Source organism: Astyanax mexicanus, chromosome 15 (assembly GCF_023375975.1).
Source record: "Astyanax mexicanus isolate ESR-SI-001 chromosome 15, AstMex3_surface, whole genome shotgun sequence".
Classification (NCBI taxonomy): Eukaryota; Metazoa; Chordata; class Actinopteri; order Characiformes; family Acestrorhamphidae; genus Astyanax; species Astyanax mexicanus.
This window is the reverse complement of record NC_064422.1, coordinates 9877268-9897726: the sequence shown is the minus strand read 5'-3', so window position 1 is coordinate 9897726 and position 20459 is coordinate 9877268. Positions and strand designations below refer to the sequence as shown.

The 20459-nt window shown below is 39.7% G+C and overlaps 1 protein-coding gene across 3 annotated transcripts in view; it reads left to right on the top strand.

Annotated features, from left to right (window-relative positions):
• taok2b (TAO kinase 2b) overlaps positions 1-20459 on the top strand; it is a 35426-nt gene that overhangs the window by 10043 nt on the left and 4924 nt on the right. The window contains exons 8-18 of one of the 3 annotated variants that reach the window (XM_049464762.1): positions 312-403; positions 1232-1325; positions 1553-1634; positions 5020-5187; positions 6508-6714; positions 7976-8365; positions 9377-9505; positions 10719-10922; positions 11733-11972; positions 17855-18076; positions 20076-20258. In XM_049464762.1, coding sequence (XP_049320719.1) covers positions 312-403; positions 1232-1325; positions 1553-1634; positions 5020-5187; positions 6508-6714; positions 7976-8365; positions 9377-9505; positions 10719-10922; positions 11733-11972; positions 17855-18076; positions 20076-20258 — 2011 coding nt within the window. Of the gene's footprint in view, positions 1-311; positions 404-1231; positions 1326-1552; positions 1635-5019; positions 5188-6507; positions 6715-7975; positions 8366-9376; positions 9506-10718; positions 10923-11732; positions 16428-17854; positions 18077-20075; positions 20259-20459 lie in introns of those variants that run through there. The other 2 variants (XM_007248689.4, XM_049464761.1) reach the window with 2 other exon arrangements.

The following is a 20459-nucleotide window of genomic DNA, read 5'->3' as shown; positions in this document are numbered from 1 at the left end:
AGGATGATTGGACAATAAATTAGTGCTGATTATTCTTAATGTCCCAACCCAGCTTATAACTATTGTGTTTTTATATACATACAAGCACATATACACTATATTGACAAAAGTATTGGGTCACCTACGCATTAAACCTACTTGAGATTTATAACCATCCCATTCTAAATCTATTGACATTAATATGGAGGTGGTCCCTCTGTGTAGCAGCTAGCATCTAGAAAGGCTGCCTGTTAGATTTTGGAGAGTGTCTGTGGGAGGTTTTGCCTAGTACCAGATGAAATGTTGATCTAAACGATGGTTCTTTGCTGCAGGATGGCTCCAGAGGTGATTCTGGCCATGGACGAGGGCCAGTATGATGGTAAAGTGGATGTGTGGTCACTCGGCATCACCTGTATAGAGCTGGGTGAGTAGCTTGGCACTTGTCTGCCAATTAAAATTGTTTATTTATTTATTTATTTATTTAGCATACCGGCTCCCCCTGCAGGCTTGGAGTTTGAAATGCTTTTACTCCTGTTAATACAATACATCATGCTTTGAGCAGCGCCCCCTCATGGACAACTGTACACATGCATTTGTTGACAAGAAGAGATACAGAAGCAGGATTTGAAGTAAAAGAATAATCTGGATTAAGACCTCAGAGTAATATCAGAGTAATAGTATACACAGCTTCCATCAATTTTCCCCGTTAGAGTCTCTCTGGTACACGCAGAGTAACATCAACAAGACTATAAATATGCTGAAGAAAATAAAATGGTATTATTTTAAGAGTGATATGAAGGTTATGCTCTTCTCCCTGTGATAATGTTTAAATACATATATTCAAAACTTTGTGGGAGTTGAATTTGAAGTATAAATGGCATAAACTTTTTTTTTTTTAACATTTTTATCTGCTGCCTTTTGGAACACCCCCAGGTAATGATTGTATGGTTTGTTTATGACTATGTTTACTGTATTAGAGAGCTGTGAATTAATCAGTGGCTACGTCATCAGTGAATGTGATGGATCCGTTTCCGTTTGAGTAGAGTAGAATTCCCAAATGAGAGAATTTGTCTCCTCTGGGAGAACATGCTGACAAGTGAGTGTTCAAAGATGTGAGGGAATTTCAGTAGTAGAGCTGCAGGTTTCAGGAGGGTGCATTTCTAATGTGGGGAAAAACTGAGGTTAAATGTAATGCTTCTCTCTCTCTCTCTTTCTCTCTCTCTCTCTCTCTCTCTCTCATTCACACACACAGCGGAGAGGAAGCCTCCCTTGTTTAACATGAATGCTATGAGTGCCTTATACCACATCGCCCAGAACGAAAGCCCAGTCCTGCAGTCTAATCACTGGTAAGACATCAGCAGTTCCCGTCGTTCACATCATTCCAGTCATATAAAATCTTGGATAATCTTTGCAGTTTTTCACTTTTTGACTATTTTACTTGTCTGCCTCTCTCTGAAGTCCCTGTTCACTCCCAACCCCCTGATGACTCTATAACTGCAGCTTTTAGTGCTTTCACATTTAAGCACCTTGCCCTCCTTTCTGAACACTCACCTGGCTGCGCTGTGTTCTTCAGGTCAGATTATTTCCGTAACTTCGTGGACTCCTGTCTGCAGAAGATTGCCCAGGACAGACCTACCTCTGACGTGCTGCTTAAGGTAAGCTTAATCACTGCGCTTCATCACTTGGTGTTTTTCAGCTCCATGTTTATCTCTTCTCTTCAGCTTCATGAGGATGTCATTTTTCACTGTTGCTCAAGAGATTTTTAATGCTGGCATTGGTTGAAAATGCATTCGATGGAAAATGAAATTCAGTTGGCATGTCATTCAAACGCACAGTAACAGAATGCCTGTTAAGTACAGGATAAAGAGAGAAGCTTATGCAGACTAGTGATTGTGCGGTTGCTCCATTTGTAGTAGGTCAGTTCTAAGTAATCTCTGGTTCATATTGCTGCTGGAAGAAACCGAGACACTGAATAAAGGGAGAACTCTTACAGAGTGTGCTCTCCTGTGCGTGGAAGTTCTTGAGGGGAGCTGGAGCTCCATGATGCTGCTGCTTTTTGCTTCTGGTTGATTATCCACAGGGCTCCAATGAGAGCCGTCCAGCAAAGTCTGCTGAAGGTCTTGCTTTAAAAACTGTTTTAAAGATGAGTTTAAATGAAAGAAGATATTCTATAAACACTGTGAACCTATTTAGAGTGTGTCTACAACTTATTCAAGATTAGCATTGCCCGAATGTGGTTAAAACCTTCATCTTAGGTTTGTGAAAAGTCACTTGCAGTGTTGCAGAAACACAGATGAAATTTTCACACTAAATCCACACTGATCACAATGATATCTATCCTCAGTGTCGATAAAAATGAAAATGTAGCTCACATCACAAGGTGTGAAACAGCCGCGTGTCCCACCTGTCCATTTTTCTAGTGATTGACCCTGTTATGTGTGACGTCAGTCGCACTTCAAAAACAGCTCGAAAACACAACTTTGGGAAATGTGTGAAGGGACAGGGGGACGCAGTGGGCAGTGTGAATATTAATGAGTCCACTGGCAGCTCTCCACAGCCTCTATAGAGCATATAGAGAAATACAAGAGGCTGTTAGAACCTGTGACAGGGAGAGCTGTGCTGTACGGAGGAATGTTTAAGAATAAAAAATCATTTGTTGGTTTATTGTTGGCTATAAATACGGAAAAATATGATATGGCACACACCCCAGGAATTAATAACTTCTCACAGTAGTCAGCGTAATGAGGGACATTGCCTTCTATGTTGTATTCCTGGTACACATGTGACCCTGTGGATTGAGAGATTTTGTGTCCACAAATTTTGGAAATAGTATTTTCTGTCCAACTGGCATCCACTATCCGACCTAGCTAGAAATCCCATAATTCACTTTGAGCACCCTGGCCAGTTTTTAACCCCAATCACAAGAATTTCATAAATTGCACAGGTGTGTAATTCCAAGTATTCCTGTTAGTAGTTAAAAAAATAACTACTATGTACTACGTTATGTAAGGTCTTGTAATACAAGGTCTTTATATTTGCATTTTGTATAAGTACAGTTGTGGTCAAAAGTTTACATACACTTGTAAAAAAACATAATGTTATGGCTGTCTTGAGTTTTCAATAAGTTCTACAACTCTTATTTTTCTGTGATAGAGTGATCGGAACACATACATGTTTGTCACAAAAAACAGTCATAAAATTTGGTTCTTTCATAAATTTATTATGGGTCTGCTGAAAATGTCACCAAATCTGCTGGGTCAAAAATATACATACAGCAACATTAGTATTTGGTTACATGTCCCTTGGCCATTTTCACGGCAACTAGGCGCTTTTGGTAGCCATCCACAAGCTCCTGGCAAGCTTCAGGTCGAATGTTTGACCACTCTTCTTGACAGAATTGGTGCAGTTCAGCTAAATGTGATGGTTTTCTTGCATGAACCCGTTTCTTTAGCACTGTCCACATGTTCTCAATGGGGTTTAAGTCAGGACTTTGGGAAGGCCATTCTAAAACCTTAATTCTAGCCTGGTTTAGCCATTCCTTTACCACTTTTGATGTGTGTTTTGGGTCATTGTCTTGTTGGAACACCCAACTGCGCCCAAGACCCAACCTTCGGGCTGATGGTTTTAAGTTTTCCTGCAGAATTTGGAGGTAATCCTCCTTCTTCATTATCCCATTTACTTTCTGCAAAGAACCAGTTCCACTGGCAGCAAAACATCCCCAGAGCATAATACTACCACCACCATGCTTGACAGTAGGCATGGTGTTCCTGGGATTAAAGGCCTCACCTTTTCTCCTCCAAACATATTGCTGGGTGTTGTGGCCAAACAGCTCAATTTTTGTTTCGTCTGACCAGAGAACTTTCCTCCAGAAGGTTTTATCTTTGTCCATGTGATCAGCAGCAAACTTCAGCCGAGTCTTAAGGTGCCTTTTCTGGAGCAAGGGCTTCTTTCTTGCACGGCAGCCTCTCAGTCCATGGCGATGTAAAACACGCTTGACTGTGGAGACTGACACCTGTGTTCCATCAGCTTCCAAATCCTTGCAGACCTGCTTCTTGGTGATTCTTGGTTGACTCTTGACCATCCTGACCAATCTCCTCTCGGCAGCATGTGATAGCTTGCGTTTTCTTCCTGATCGTGGCAGTGACACAACTGTTCCATGCACTTTATACTTGCGTATAATTGTCTGCACAGTTGCTCTTGGGACCTGTAGCTGCTTTGAAATGGCTCCAAGTGACTTCCCTGACTTGTTCAAGTCAATAATTCGCTTTTTCAGATCCACACTGAGTTCCTTTGACTTTCCCATTGTAGCTTTTGTAGCTGAGTCTAATCACTGGGTCAAATGAGCCCTATTTAAATGGGCTCATGAGAAGTCAACAGCTGTAGTCAATCAGAATCACTTACAAGAAGTGAAGAGGCCATGACATGAAGCTAATTTGATTGACACAACTCGCTACATCACCAAAATTGACAAATTTTGTTGCTGTATGTATATTTTTGACCCAGCAGATTTGGTGACATTTTCAGCAGACCCATAATAAATTTATGAAAGAACCAAATTTTATGACTGTTTTTTGTGACAAACATGTATGTGTTCCGATCACTCTATCACAGAAAAATAAGAGTTGTAGAACTTATTGAAAACTCAAGACAGCCATAACATTATGTTTTTTTACAAGTGTATGTAAACTTTTGACCACAACTGTATTTTCCCCTTATAGATTTCTTTTATTTTTGCTTTTACTTGTCATTCTTACATTTTTTTAGAATATCAAACAAACTTTAATATCAGACAAAGGAACCTTTTCACAGCTCTGTAAGAGTCAGTGGGCAGGTCAAAGTTAAGTTACTGTGGTCATTCACTGTCTGCTGTAGCAACTAGGTTATAGACTGATTTCATAATCTTTTTAACTTTTTATATTTTGAATTTAATTCAGCTGTGGTTTACCTTTTCATTACCATGGAATCATTAATTTTTCCGTTGTGTTTTTTTTTTTTTTTTTTTTTTTTTTTTTAAATATATTCTTTTTTTTTTCCTCCTAGCATCATTTCCTGTGTCGGGAGCGCCCACTGACGGTGGTGATGGATCTGATCACACGCACTAAAGATGCTGTGCGAGAGCTTGACAACCTGCAGTACCGCAAAATGAAGAAGATCCTCTTTCAGGAAACGCACAATGGCCCTGCCGCTGAGGGTGCAGAGGAGGAGGAGGTAGGCGGGACTTCTGAAGGGTGCAGCCCTCAATAATAAGCTGCTGTTTAATGTTTTTCTTTTTGTTTTCCAATGCCCCTGATGTATGACATCATAGCCAAATGTAAGAATGTGTTTCATGGCAGATCCAGTGATCTAAAGCACTAGCTCTTTGGCCATTCAGAGGAAGTATATCGCCTTGTGACCTGCTGCTAACCCCGGATAGCACTGCTGTAGCAGCATTAGCATTAGCCACTAACCACAGAGCTAGCTCTTTTAGCTCTTTTGTATATCGGACTCAAGCCTGCGTGTTTACAGTGTTAAAACAAGCTACGTGGGACGAACTGCTGGCTAATATCGCCCTGGCTTACCGGAACACTCAGGGTTCCTCAGTGTAGCTCTGTCAGGTGGCATTAGCCGCTAGTGGTTTGCCGCTAATGCTCCAGCTTAAGTGAAAATCCGTAAATGTAACCTAACTATAAATAAACAAGCGCTTTTCTTACCCAAATAGTTTTCAGGAAAGAAATCTGTTTGATTTGTCTAACTCGTCTAAAGTTTTCTTTTTTTAAAGAATAACAGTTTTGTTTACTTAGCTTAGCTTTACACATGGCGAGCCCTGCTAAATATAAAAGGCAAACATGGCGACACAACTGTTCCTACTACTAGTTACTAGTGTTGCATAAAATGCGAAAAATACAGTAAGCTGCCAATTGCAAAAACTCCCACTTCAGATCAGGTAGATTTGTTAACTGATAAGCAGGACAAGCATATTAAAACCAGTGTTTGGGAACCTTTGCTTAAGGTTTATTTGTTTCATTGATCTAAAGAAAAGTTTAGTTTTTTTGTCCTTGTTTATTTAATTGACTTGTTTAAAGATACTGTTAATATATGAATGTACCTAAAAATTATGTATGTTGGAACTCTGTAAAACTGTCTCTGAAAGATATGATCCATACAGCAAGATGGAGAGTTTAAAGGCACTTCGGAGCCAGTAATGTTTTATGTTATATATAGACTGACCTTAACAGGCACACATTATGAAGCAGATAAATTGCTGCACAAAGTGCAGTTTACTGCTCAGCCATTGTTGAGCTGATGTTTGTGTACTGAAGGTGCTTGACCCTCTCTTTTATATTCTTGCACTTGACAGCTTGTTTAATGTGTTTGTCAGCACAGTTGAGGCTCTGAACTGGCTGAGAGACGTTGCTTTTGTTGAAATGTCCCAAAGTTTTCATCTCTCAGAGCTTCAGAAGTGATCACGTGTAGAAACGTGTTTACTTTGGACTGTTTTGGTACAGTAATGGTGGTTCATGCTGTTTTTTTTATTCTCTTGACCGGCAGGACGTGGAGCAGTACATGCTGCGGACGGGGACGGTGAACAGCATGGAAAGCTCCCATTCGCTGCCCTCAATGTCCATCAGCGCCAGCTCCCAGAGCTCCTCCGTGAACAGCCTGGCCGACGGCTCGGACGACAGCGGGGAGATGGCCATGATGCAGGAGGGAGAGCACACGGTCACCTCCAACAGCTCTGTGCTGCACAAACCCCTGGTCAGTATCTTTAAACATGTTGAGCATCTTCATTCCTGATTTCATATCCTCATAACAACAGTTTTTAACAGTTTGTTCTAGAAATCAGGCCATTGCTAGTTCTATGGAATCTAAATGGTTAAATGGTTGGAACAAAGCTGTAGAAAATAATACTCTTTTAAAAGGAGCTAGTTTAATTTTATCTCCAGCACTTACTCCTTATGTTCTGTGAATAGGGTCAGATGAACAAACACAGATTCAAACTTAGGAACGTAGTAAGGTAAAATTAATTAAAAAGGAACTTTTACACATGGAGCTTCTTTGGGTTAACATAAAGTGAAATGTACTACAATCTTTTGGAATGTCTGGCACATTCATACATCTCTCCTTATGGAACTAAAATAGTTTTTTTTTTTCTTTTTTCTTTTTTTGGACCTTTATTTATTTATTGAGTCCTTTTCCAGGCAAGGTCACATGACATGTTGCATAAAAAACATAACATATGTCATATACTGCTTACCTGATTTATTTATTCTTGTTTATCAATATTAGGTCTCTGAGAATTGCTTTTCCTATTCAAACAAAACCTGTTATCGCAACTGAAATATCCCTAAATTAATTGAATCTAATTAATCTAATTAAATGGGTAACCAAATCAAATTGGGACTTTGTGAAACGTAATTTAGGAAATCAGTGGTGATACCAGACCCTAATTATAAGATGTTATAAGATAAGAAGTACAGCTGGTGATTTAAAGTGGCTGAATTAATCATTCTACATCTGTACCTGTTCTCAAGGATGTTCTCGAGGGGCTGAATGCAATCAATTCCTCCTCAGTGTTCCAACATCTTATGTAAAGCTCTCCTAGAGGAGCTGCATTTGTTATAACTGTTGCGTTTGTATTATTACTGCTGTCCCATGACTTTTGGCAGGTCTATATATGTCTAGAAATGAACCTTTTCATTTAATTTCTTTTCGTAGCTGAACTTATACTTAAAATAAATGTATAATACAGACGCCCACAGTTGGTGCTGTGAATTCCATATGGGAGAGAGGGAATGTGTTAAATTTCACAGCTTGGTGTGAAATATTCCCAGCGCACAAGTATACAGTTCTCCAGCACACCCTGTTTAGTTCTAAAGTTTCTAAATCTCCTTTGTTGAGTTGAGAAAATCCAAATTGTGCACAAGCCTGTTTATCACAACCATTGGACTTTCACTTGTTTTTTCCTGGCACCTCAATTGTCCATAACATCTGTCTTGTACCATCGTCTTCTTTCCAGAGCCATGACAACATCTATGACGATCCCTACCAGCCAGAGGTGGACTCCCAACAGCAAGGCCCATCCAGCGGCGGGGGCGGGGGTGGTGGCGGCGGTGGTGGGCGCCGACGGCGTGGCAGGGATCACTTTGCCACCATCCGTACGGCATCGTTGGTGACGCGTCAGATCCAGGAGCACGAGCAGGGCTCGGCTCTGCGGGAGCAAATGTCCGGCTACAAGCGCATGAGGCGGCAACACCAGAAGCAGCTGATGGGGCTGGAGAATAAGCTGAAGTCTGAGATGGATGAGCACCAGCTGCGGCTGGATAAAGAGCTGGAAACACAGAGGAACAACTTCGGCAGTGAGAGCGACAAGCTCAACAAAAAGCACCAGGCTATACTGGAGAAAGAGGTGAGAAAGACAAATGGAGGCGATTTTTGTCAGTATATAGATGAAAAATAGATGCAAGTAGTCACAGCTGGGATAAATCAGTGTATATTAGGGGTGGGCGATATGGCTCTAAAATAATATCACGATATTTCAGGGTATTTTTGCGATAACAATATACTTGGCGATATAGGAAAACTAAAATAATTCATTAATTTCAGGAATATAGTATAATAGTATAACAGAATAATCATAATGTGGCAAAATAAATAATTTAGCATAAAATAATATAATGCAGCAAAAAAAATATTGCAGAATATTTAGTGCACGCATATAAACTGCAAACTAAAACAATTATACAATAAATACACCTAAAGCTTCACAGTAAATAATAGACTACTTTTAAGACAGAACAGACCTATTATCACAATATGGATTTTTAATATCATATTTCTGTGTCACGATATATTGTGTAGGATATAATATTGCCCACCCCTAGTGTATAGGTATTTAATTAAGTAATTTTGATGAAATGATGAATGGAAATGTACAGAACAGCCATCCTTAATAGAGTATATAATTTTAATAATTTTTAAATGACGATACAAGGCTTTGTTCTGACCACACTTTTTTTTTTTTTTACCACTGTCAGACAAACTACATTCGGTATGCTAGAAATCATGTTTTAAAAAGAACATTAGGAGAGAACCCACACGTGCCTAGTACTATTATGTGAATGTTCTTTAATTTTTAAAAACTCATCTAATTTACAAAATTGTTTCTCTGAAGAACCATCCATTAAAAAGTATCCTTAGTGATTTTTTTGTGGCATCTCCAAGAACCCGATTTGGCAATTTTTTTGCACTAGATTATAACAGAATGTTAATGATCTGTTATGTAGACTAGACTGAAACCTAAACTTCCTTTTCTCAAGTAAGTTAAGTACTTAACTAACAATCATGATGATGTGTGTTTAATATTAGCTGGATTTTTGTATGAATAAACTTTTTTCCTCATTCATTTTACTTTCTGCAGACTAAAGGAGCTTCTACAGAGGAGAAGAAGTTCCAGCAGCACATCCTGGGTCAGCAGAAGAAAGAGCTTACCACTCTGCTGGAGTCTCAGAAACGACAGTATAGGCAGCGTAAAGAGCAGCTGAAAGAGGTACTCCTTTTTTAGAATTCCTAATCTGTCTTTTTCTCTAAACTTCCTTTTTAAATATGGGAGCTGTTCACATGTTCATTTTTAAAAGGATGTTTCCTGTTCAGAATACTGACAGCAGTAAACTGATGTAATACATTTTGTGAACTAGTTTTTTAATCCTACGTGTGCGTAAAATTGGACTTCTGTGATTTAAATGCGTGATTATTGCCTAGTTGTTTAAGATGTTAGATGTTGTTTTATTAAACAGACAAAACAAATCAGTGATGACACATTAAAAGTAGTTGTTTACGTATTAGAAGAGTGTATATTTTTTATTCATCATGTGTCATTCTTTACCTGCACCAAATTAATTACATTCTCTTTCTAACTTTCAGTTAGAGTTTCTGAAGTGTTGTGAACCCCCCTTAATAACACCATAGCATCTACCATGGACACCATAGCAACACCTTATCAACGCCTATAACCCACTTAGCTACACCGTAACACCTTAGCAACACCGTAGTAACCGTCTATCAACCTACTAGCAACAGCATAACAACACCTTGGCAACCACTTAACAACACCTTAGCTTTCTCCTAGCAATCATGTAGCAACACCAAATAAACCTTCATGGACACCTTTCAATCAATTAGGAACCACCTTAGGAACCACCTAGGCACAACTTAGGAACACCTTAGCATCACCATCAATTAGTTGTGATGACACCATTAAAACCATGGACACAACACCTTAGGAACCACCACGGATACTATTGCAACAATTTAGCAATCATCTGCTTAGCAACACCATAGCCATACCCTGACCTACCATTACCTGGTATACCACATCGACCACTGGGAGAGATTTTGGCTGTGCAACCATCAGGAAATGCACTTTTTTAGCTTATTAGTATAATAATATATTGTTACATTGATCAGCCCCAATGACAGATTTAAGGAAAAAAACATTAATATTAGCATGTATGTTTTAAAATCTGGACCACATATACAAAGTAATTGATTATTGTTTATTACCTTTTCCAAAGCCAAAGTTGCTTTATAATAGTATAGACTAAATATAAATCAACAATAATCAAAACACACATTGTTCTCTCATGGCCTCAGGCCAAGGGTAAATCCCCTGAATTACAGCAGGGGTCAGAGTGCTATTAAACTCAGCATTAAAATCAGCATTTCAGAGGTGTAACCGTGATGTTCTCCTCTAATCCACACAGGAGCTGAATGAGAACCAGTCTACACCAAAGCGAGAGAAGCAGGAGTGGCTGGTGCAGCAGAAGGAGTGTCTGCAGCAGCACCAGGCCGAGGAGGAGGCGGGGCTGCTGAGGCGCCAGAGGCAGTACTACGAACTGCAGGGCCGTCAGTACAAGAGGAAGATGCTGCTGTCCCGACATAACCTGGAGCAGGACCTGCTCAGAGAGGTAGAGCACAGCAGTACACCATTGAAGATGTTCTTCAAGAGCCAGTTTGACCAATCAGTATTGAGTGGTAGATTATTTCTTTGTTGTAATAATGCTTCTTGGCAATAAATCTTATAACTTTGTAAAGCCTGTTAATTTATGTTTTAAATGGAGCCACATTTGTAAGGAACCCTTATACTCATCTCTGCTGCTCATGCCACAAGTGCATGATCCTTACAAATGTGTCTCAATTTAAAAGGAAATTAACAGATTTCTAAGAAGCATTGTTACAACAAAAAAAAAAAAAATCTACCAAACACAAATTTCCTCACTTTCTGTGCTATGTTTAGATACATTAATGTATGTAACAAAACCATTGAAAAAATACTGGAGAATACTGCAGAATCCTCTGAGTAGGTGAAAATCTCTTGGCTGTTTAAATGTTCATGCCATTGGTGGTGAATTTCTATAGACTGTTCTGAAAGTATCTCTATATCTATAACATATTTCTCTAGGTTACTGCAGGCAATATAGAAAAAAAAATCTTAAAACACCAAAAACATAGAGGTTTGACTTCTATCTTAATCTAACTCACCTAATGCAACTAAGCCTGGATTTAAAATGTGTCCGAGTAAGGTTAGAGGTGTCTCTTAAAAATTATTATTATTTTTTTTAAAGTGCCTCTTTAAGAAGCTAAGTTGACCAAAGTGTAAAAACGGTATAGATCTGCTTATACTGGATTTCTTCACTGGATTGTCCTTCTCCAAGTCCAGGGAAGAAAGCTTTTAACTTTTTTTTTTTTTTTTTAACTCCTCTTCTCCCTTTCTACAGGAACTGAATAAGAAGCAGACACTGAAGGACCTGGAGTGTGCCATGCTACTGCGGCACCACGAGTCCACGCAGGAGCTGGAGTTCCGGCAGCTGGGCCTGGTGCAGCGCACTCGTGCTGACCTGATCCGCACACAGCACCAGAGCGAGCTCACTAATCAGATGGAGTACAACAAGCGGCGCGAGCAGGAGCTCCGGCAGAAGCACGCGATGGAGGTCCGCCAGCAGCCCAAGAGCCTGAGAGTGAGTGAGAGCAACGGCGCAGAACCTGCAGGGGAGGGACCTGATGACGAGGGGTCGGGGCCTATAGGGGATGGGGTGGAGGAAGTGATTGAGGGGGAAAGGAGTAAGGATGGGAATGAGAGGGTGATGTATGGAGAGACTACACCGTCTGTAGAACTGACTGCAGTGGATGAGAGGAGCGACGAAGTTGATGGAAGTGAGAAAAGCAACAGCGAGGGCTTATTAGAAGGGGGTGATCCTTTAAGGAGGCAAGATGAAGAAAGCCATATACAGTGTTTAACTGATCAGAACAGGGAGAAAGAGGCTGGGGAAGAGATGGAAAAGATGGAAGCAGTGCAATTTGCCAAAGAGGAAAATATAGACGAACTGAGCGAGATGGTAATAAATAAGGAAGATGCCGATGTTGAAGAAGGGGACCAGAGGCAGGTGGAAGGGATACAGTGGGACGAGGAGGATGATTTAGGCAGTGAGACGGAGATCGAGACTGAGGAAGAGGGGGAAGAGGGCGAGGAGGGCAGGGGTGTGGCTGACGGCTGTCCATCAGAGCTAATCTCAACCCCTTCTCCTGAGCACCGGCCTCACAAACGAGAACGGGACCTAGATGAGCTGTCTGAATTTTACTTTCCAGACACCTTAGAGGAGCTTGAGCCCCCTCCCATTCGTCCCCCACCCTTACCATCCTCTACTCAGCCTTCCTTCCTTTCTCTTTTCTCTCACACCATCTGCCTCGTCCTCTCGCTGTCCGCGGCGGCTCAGCCGTCAGTACCCACCCTCCTGTCCCTGGCTGTCTTCCTTCTTTCCCTTCGTCGCTCCCCTCCCCTTCCTTCCCTTGCTTCTGTCCTCCTCTCGGCAGAGCTGGCTCTCCTGGCACTCTTCTTCTCTTACCTCTTCTTGCGTTCCCTCTGCTCCCTCTCTTTGGCCACGTACTTATCGCTTACGCTCTGGGCTTCAGGCCTGTTCAGCCTGGGCTTGTCTCTTAGCCTCGGCCTTTATTATGTCCCTGTAGCGCTGATCTCAGCTTTCTTCCTCAGCTCGCCCTCTCTCTTCCTCTCTCTTTATCTGCTGGTGGTGCTGGTGGTACGACCAGCTCGTGTCTTCCTTCAGGACTCCCCACGCAAGCTCAGGCGCCTCTGGGTGCGGCTGCTTTTCCGCCTGCCCAAGCCCCTCTTCACTTTGTGCCAGTCGCTGATGGGCGGCCTGGCCGAGAGAAGCCTTTACGACATGTTCCCTAAAGCTGGGCGCAACTGGGGCGGCCGACGCTCCAGAATACCAGTGCCTGTCAGAAGCCTCCCAGACGAATATCAGGCCCGAAGTGTGGTGCCCACCCTGATGTCCCGGTGCCTGCTCTGGGCGAGGCGGTTCATGCGCCGTCCTATAGGGGTCCTGGCTGATCTGGCCAATTCAGTGGTGCTTAAAGTAGCTAGCAAAGTTCTGAAAGAGCTTCCTCCGCATTACTTGAGCAAGTTAAGAGCTTTTGGGCTTCTGCGTGAAGAGAAGCCAAGCAAGCTGCCCCGGCTCCTGCCTCTAGCGGTCAGGGAGCAGCGGCGGAGGATGAGGGAGAGGAGGGAGAGGGAGCGGAGGAGGAGGGAGGAGCGAGTGAGGGTGTACAGAGAGGAGGGAAGGTGGGAGAGTGGATTGAGGAGGACTCCCTCAGGGAGGAGCTTGAAGGGAAAGATTGTGCCTTGGAGATAGATGATGGAGATAGGGATGATGGGGTGGGTTATTTGAGATTAGGATGTCTATATCCAGACCATATTTTGGATCTCATCTAGGGAAACACTTTTATATTTTTTATTTCAGGTGTGGGGAAATTGTCTTATGTTTTTACCCTCATCGACCACACCTTAAAAGAACAAGCAAGCAATTGCCAGAGTATTTGTTGTCTGTGAGAGTGTGATCATTCATTCATTTTCTTTTATTTTTTTCTCCTGTATGTCAGTTTTTTCCTTTATTTTGTTTTCCGACTTCACACTCCCAGGGACCACTATTTCCATCTTACTCCTAAAACACAGAAAAAAGCAAAGCGCACTCTGAGTAAATCTCACAAGTTATGCTTTGGCTTTCAATTAATTTCCTAATCATCTGCTCAAGCTCTCGTATTCACTGCTTCTCATCCAGTGAATGTGAAGTGTTAGTCACAATTGTGCTTTTTGTAAAAGTTAAACGAATGCCATTGAATTTGTGTTGTTTTTTTGTTGTTGTTTTGTTTTATTTTCTTAAGAGTTATGTCTTATGGTTATAATTTGTTCATGACCATGTCTGTGCAATCTTTATTTTTTTCTGTTTTGTTGTTTTTTGTTTTTATTTGATCTGTTTTGTGTTTTGCTCATGCTTGAGGAAGTCTTACGATTTCACAAAACCTAAGCTTGCATTGCAGGTCACGTGACTTAAGTCACCACACGCCTGAGTCTGAAGCCATGACTGCATTGTTTAGTTAAGAATAACCAACCTAGATTTTGCAGCAGCCACTGTGAAAATTGTACTGTATTATCCAACTGTTATTTACACTATGCAGCCCACATACACACTACAGATGTGGTTTAAGTGCAATAACGTTACTCCATTCTCCAAGATCATGGTTTTAACCAAAAGACATCAGTGTGGCCTTTTCACCTTTTCTGGGTAAAAAGTGAGCTGTAATCATTTCCGAAGCTATCAGATTTTTCAGATATCGCTTGCAAGACAAAACCAAAGGCTGTCAATTTTTTTAATCAGACAAGCACTTTAAAACATGATGGTCTGGTGTCCAAAAAGGAAAAGTGTCCCTAATTTCTGAGCTAAATTTGCCTAAAAAAATGGCCAGTATGTCAGGAACAATGCTTACACTGTTGTGCTGGTGTCTGTGTGCTAACTGTGATGAATGCCTTGGTGTTACATGGATTACCTAGAAAGCCTTAACTTTAAAATAGTGCTGACTGACCATTTTCACCTTTTCTCTGAGATTGGTCCTTTTCTTTTTCAGTAAGGACCTTTTATTATTTTATACTTAATTAGTTAGCATCAGTGTATCGATATGGGTATTGCGGGTTGATATTTGATTTATATTTCAAATTTTGACTTAATATGTCAGCTGTTGCTCATTTTAGTGAGATTCTGAGTACATATCTCATAAAACATGCTTTGTACTGAGTTTAAAGAAAATGGATATTTAATAAGTATTGTGAATTTTATGTAATATCTCAGTTGTTAGTTTAGTAAGTTTTCGACTTACTTTATATATTTTGACTTAATTATAAATACTGCTTTTTGTAGGTAGATATCTCAAAATATTTACTTACTGTAGTTTTATTTTGAGAAAAAGTCAAACTTTCTCCAAAACAAATTTATTTTTAGGATTTTATAATGAATAATTTTGACATTGTTTTTTAAATAATAGGCAATTTGGCTGAGTTCTAATTCTAAGCACAGACTTGAGACTGGAGAGTAATGGGAATGATCCATGACCTGTTGATCTTGACTGATAGGTGAAATTGTGAGGCAGATTATAATCTCACACATTTATAGTGTTATTGTGCTTTTTCTTGTGGCAATGACATGTTTTTGAACGATTTACCGTGTAAACATTTCTGAAGTCGTATACTTTTATATGTAGAGCTTCAGCTAAGCGTGTTCACTGTTGAACAGCAGAAATGAATTTTAAGTCTATGTTTATTAAAGTGAAGTATTTTAGTTTTTTTTATAATTTGCCTTTTCAGGCTGAAATAGGATCTGAAGACAATCATCTGGAGGAATCGTAGGGTGTGGTTCTTTAAAAACCAAAACCAAAGATTGCAGCAGCCATAGAATGTGATGATAAATGGATATAAATGAAGAGCTTTATTACTGGGTGAAATCAAAGAATAGTATGCACTGTGAGGAGTTTAGAAAAATAATGACCCAACTTAAAGAAGTACCAGAATAGAAAGCGTTATTATATTTTTACATTTTATTTATTTAACTTTTTTTTTTTTTTTTTAAGGATACCGTATTGATGATGCACAATTAGTGCCTCTTTTATTTAGCAGATACAAATGCTTTATTGAAATTTCTGATTGGAGTGAAACAGGAGGCATTATTTTTGTGTTTTCCTGCCTGAAGTTCAGCCATAATGGGTCTTATGCTTACTGCTGAATGTATTATTCCTGATTTATTATTTTTTTGTTTTTTGTTTGTTTTTTTGAACATCACCTTTTGTCTCTTATTCGTGCATGTTTACTCACGTTGTGTGTGTGTCTGTGTGTGTGTGTGTGTGTTTGTGTGTATGAGAGAGCATGAGAGAGAGAGAATTCTGCAGGTTTTAAGAAATAGTTGTGGTGTTTTTATTTTTACATTCAGGTCCTGCACTTTTTGTGTTTTCAGGCCATTTTTTTAATTTTGTGTGCATTTCATCTTCACTGTGTGTGAATGAATGGATGTTTACTGTATGTAAGTAGAGAGAATTCATTTATATGTGAAATAAATTTTGTTTTGTTGAAATTCTTTTTTGTTTGTTTTGATTTGTGTTCGTATTTTTCGTTAAGTTCTTTGTCATATTATTTTAGTCATTTTAGTTCTCTGTGTTTTCTACATTATTTACGTTTACACTTATATTGAGTTAGCAGTGTTAAATAAAAAAGAAACATTTTAGACCATGTAACATTTAGAGGTGGGCAATATGATGATATATTTGATCAAATTATGATACATTTTCTTATCGTATTGACACTATACCTTTTTTTATATCAAGGACATCTTTAGTGCTTTAAGAACACTGACTGTACTGTGCATTTAATTACAGAGAGCATAATTAGTATAGTTTAGATTATTATGCATTTTGGCTGAGATCATGTGTATCCTAGTCATATGACAGACACATTTATACACAGTAGGCTAGATGTTGCCTTAACACTTCATAGATCAGCCTGTTCTTTAGCACTTCGGTGGAGTTTACCTGCTTTTGTAGCTGTTTTTGACCATTGTTTTTTTATTGCTTCATATCGAAATCATATCGAAAAGCTAGAGACAGAAAGGAACAACAGGGAGAAGATATGAAATACAGTGTCTGCATAATCTTGTTGCCGCTAAACACAAACAAATGTAATGTAAATTACAGATTTTTTTTTTTATCTTTAAAGATGGTCCTTCAGTTTAGAACCACTATACTGCAACATCAGTTCAAATCGGAATTCAAATCAAGAGTTGAATGGTGCTCATCTTAAAGATAGGTCTTAAATAGATTGAAACATAGACCCTTGTGCAGATTGATTTAGGGCGCGTCAGTGTGTCTTTGCTATCATAGCGACAGGAAAAGTATTCTATCTTGCTCAATTCAAAATGCGCTAACGGCGGCTACTAAATCTTAGTTAATCATGGTTGTGTTTTGAGCGTAACGTGAAATAAACCAATCAGCAAGTTGCCATTCTATTTAAGAGCCAGGTGCGCTCTGATTTTTGTGGATTGCTATTTCAACAGTGCAGCATTTCTGCGCTTCTTAGTTCCGCTGTTGAAGTGTGTGAGCAGCTCATTTACATGAAAAGCAATGTTATTTTATTTAGTATTTTGTTAATTGTTGATGTAAATGTTGGGTTTTGCACACTGCGGCTTGTCCTTGTGAGTAGGGGGGGTGCATGTACGTTGCAAAGGTAGGAGTAAGATAGCAATGAGCGTGGGTGTACTATAATTGAACTTGCACACACGCTAATCTTCACTTTTGGGTTTTTCTAAATGACTAAATATAGTGAACTATTGTGACTCCAAGGTGGTCTCAGAGGTAAGTAGAACATGTCTGCAGGGTTTGCTATACTATACGATAAGCTTAATGCAGACCCATAACAGACTTAAGATTGAGAGAATGTAATAATTTAATGATATTTTGCACTTTTCCTGTCTTCTATTTTCACTCTTTCCAACCCATGTTTCTCCAGTCCAAAGAGCTGCAGATCAAGCGTCAGTTCCAGGACACGTGTAAGATCCAGACGCGACAGTACAAGGCCCTGCGGAACCACCTGCTGGAGAACACGCCCAAGTCAGACCACAAGGCCGTGCTGAAGAGGCTGAAGGACGAGCAGACCCGAAAGCTGGCCATCCTGGCCGAGCAGTACGACCACTCCATCAACGACATGCTGTCCACACAGGCTGTGAGTAAGGCAAGGACATGTCAATCACAGTTTCCACCCCATCCAGAACCCCTCCCCCTGCATCACCTGAGCCACGCCCTTCGCTCTGCACCATTAGCAGCATGCCCATGTTGGTGGATTATGAGTGGGTTGCCTGTCCCACTTCGAGCCTCGCCCCAATTCTGTCCCTCTGCATCCACAGCATGTTCCATCCTCCACTTCAGTACTGTATTTACAGAGCCTTCGCTAACTTTACCATCTAAGGACTTGGAAGGGCTTTAGCTGGTCACCAGTAAAATAGAGAACCTGAGTGAAAATTAAGATCCTAAGATCTTTTTGTGAGATCTGATGCAGTTTGGTAAAATGAAGTAAAATGTAATTGAACTGATTGGCTAAAAGGAAATGAAAATGTAAGTAGTACAATTGTTTGCATTTAACATACATATTAAAATCATCCAAACTATGAAGAAAAACTAAAATGTCTTGTATTTTATATTCTCAAAAGTAGGAAACCTCTTGCTTAGATAGACACAGTTTTGCACATCTCTGCTGGATTTTCTCAGTCAGTTTTATGAGGTAGAGTCACCTGGAATTCAGTCTTTCAGTTAACAGCTGTGCTGAACTCATCAAGAGTTATTGACTTGAATTTCTTGTCTCTTAATGTGTTTGAGAGCATCAGTTAAAGTAAAGTAGTGAAGAGGTAGAGTTACAGGTATACAGTGAATAGTGAATATTTGAGTAATGTTCTAATCCAGATTATGGCAAGAACCACTTAAATAAGTAAAGAAAAAATACTTTAAGGAATGAAGGTCAAACTGGCTCTCATCAGGACCACCCCTGTTCCTCTGTTGTACAGGATAAATTTGAGTTACCAGCCTCAGAAACCACAAGTTAACAGCTCCCCAGATAAGAGCATCTAAAGGCTTTACAGAGTATTTTGGTTTAACACTTTTAAGTTACTAAATGATTTCTTAGGTGTTCCTTCACAGTCTGAAAGAAAAACACTAAATGAGAAGTTTTGACTTGTACTGTATGTACTCTGACATGCCAAAAGTCATGAGACAGTAACTAGTATGATGTCCTTGGTTTTCTGCCAGAGATGCTTGTTTATTTGCACAGACAGTTCTAGCCAGATGATGATCACAGCGCTGTCCACTGTAAGTGGTAATCCCTTATATGACGTATTCCTGTGGCACACACAACACTGTGATTTAAGCAAAGTTAAATGTCTGCACAACTTCAGAAATAGAATGTACCATCAATCCAATATACATGTAAGGGCAACACTGTAATAAGAGTAAACAATTTAGGTATTGCTATCCTATGACTTTTGGCATGGTAATAAAATTCAGTTTATACTCCGTTTTGCAATTATTTAAGGTTTTCCTCACTGTGGAATACATAAATTATCAGATTTTTTTAATTTAGTGCCTTTATAGCAATCAAATACAGTTTAAACTGCTAAAAAAGGTAGTTGTCACTCCTGCTGCCAACAAGTTTAACTTTTTATTATTATTATTATTTATTTATTTTTTTTACAGTCAACATATTATTCATCTACAAGCAAAGATAATAGGTTTTTTATTACGTATTTTAATAGGTTATTGCGTATTTGAAACACTTGGGCTTTATAACATTTTTATCTGTTTTTTTAAGAACAACAAATGTGTAATTTTCTCTAAATTACAAAACAGTCATTACAGTTTTTGACATTTTTCAGTGTGAATATTTTAACTATTAAAAAATTATTGGTTTTTTTATACAGATGATGTGATGAATTAATACGCTGTTATATTGTCTATACTGTTAAAAAGGTGCATAAAATGGTCATAAATTAACAAATAGCATTGTTTATTGCACTGATTTTTAAACAGTACGTTGTGTGTTAATGCTGCAGGTCTACAGGGAGGTTGGCGAGGGTTTGTTAAGAACAGTATAAGAACGAATGGCCCGGACTGAGTTGGGTAGCCGTGCCAACCCTTTTCTCAGAGGCCAAGCCTCATTGATCTTATGTACTCTGTTTCTCCAGCTGCGATTGGATGAGACTCAGGAGGCGGAGTATCAGGCTCTGAGGATGCAACTGCAGCAGGAGTTGGAGTTGCTGAACGCCTATCAGAGCAAGATTAAGATCCACACCGACACGCAGCACGAGAGGGAGGTCAAGGACTTGGAGCAGAGGGTGTCCATCCGCAGGGCTCTACTGGAGCAGAGGGTAAACCACTCAGACTCTGAGAACCAGTTCACCAAGAAGTGCTAACAGACACATGTTGACTTCCAGCATGTGAAATCCAGCATTCATAAATATAGTCAACATACAGCTCTGGAAAAATAAATAAGAGACCCCTTAATTTTTTTTCTTTGATTTTACCAATTTGAAAACCTCTGAAATAAAGTCATGAGGAAGATGGATGAT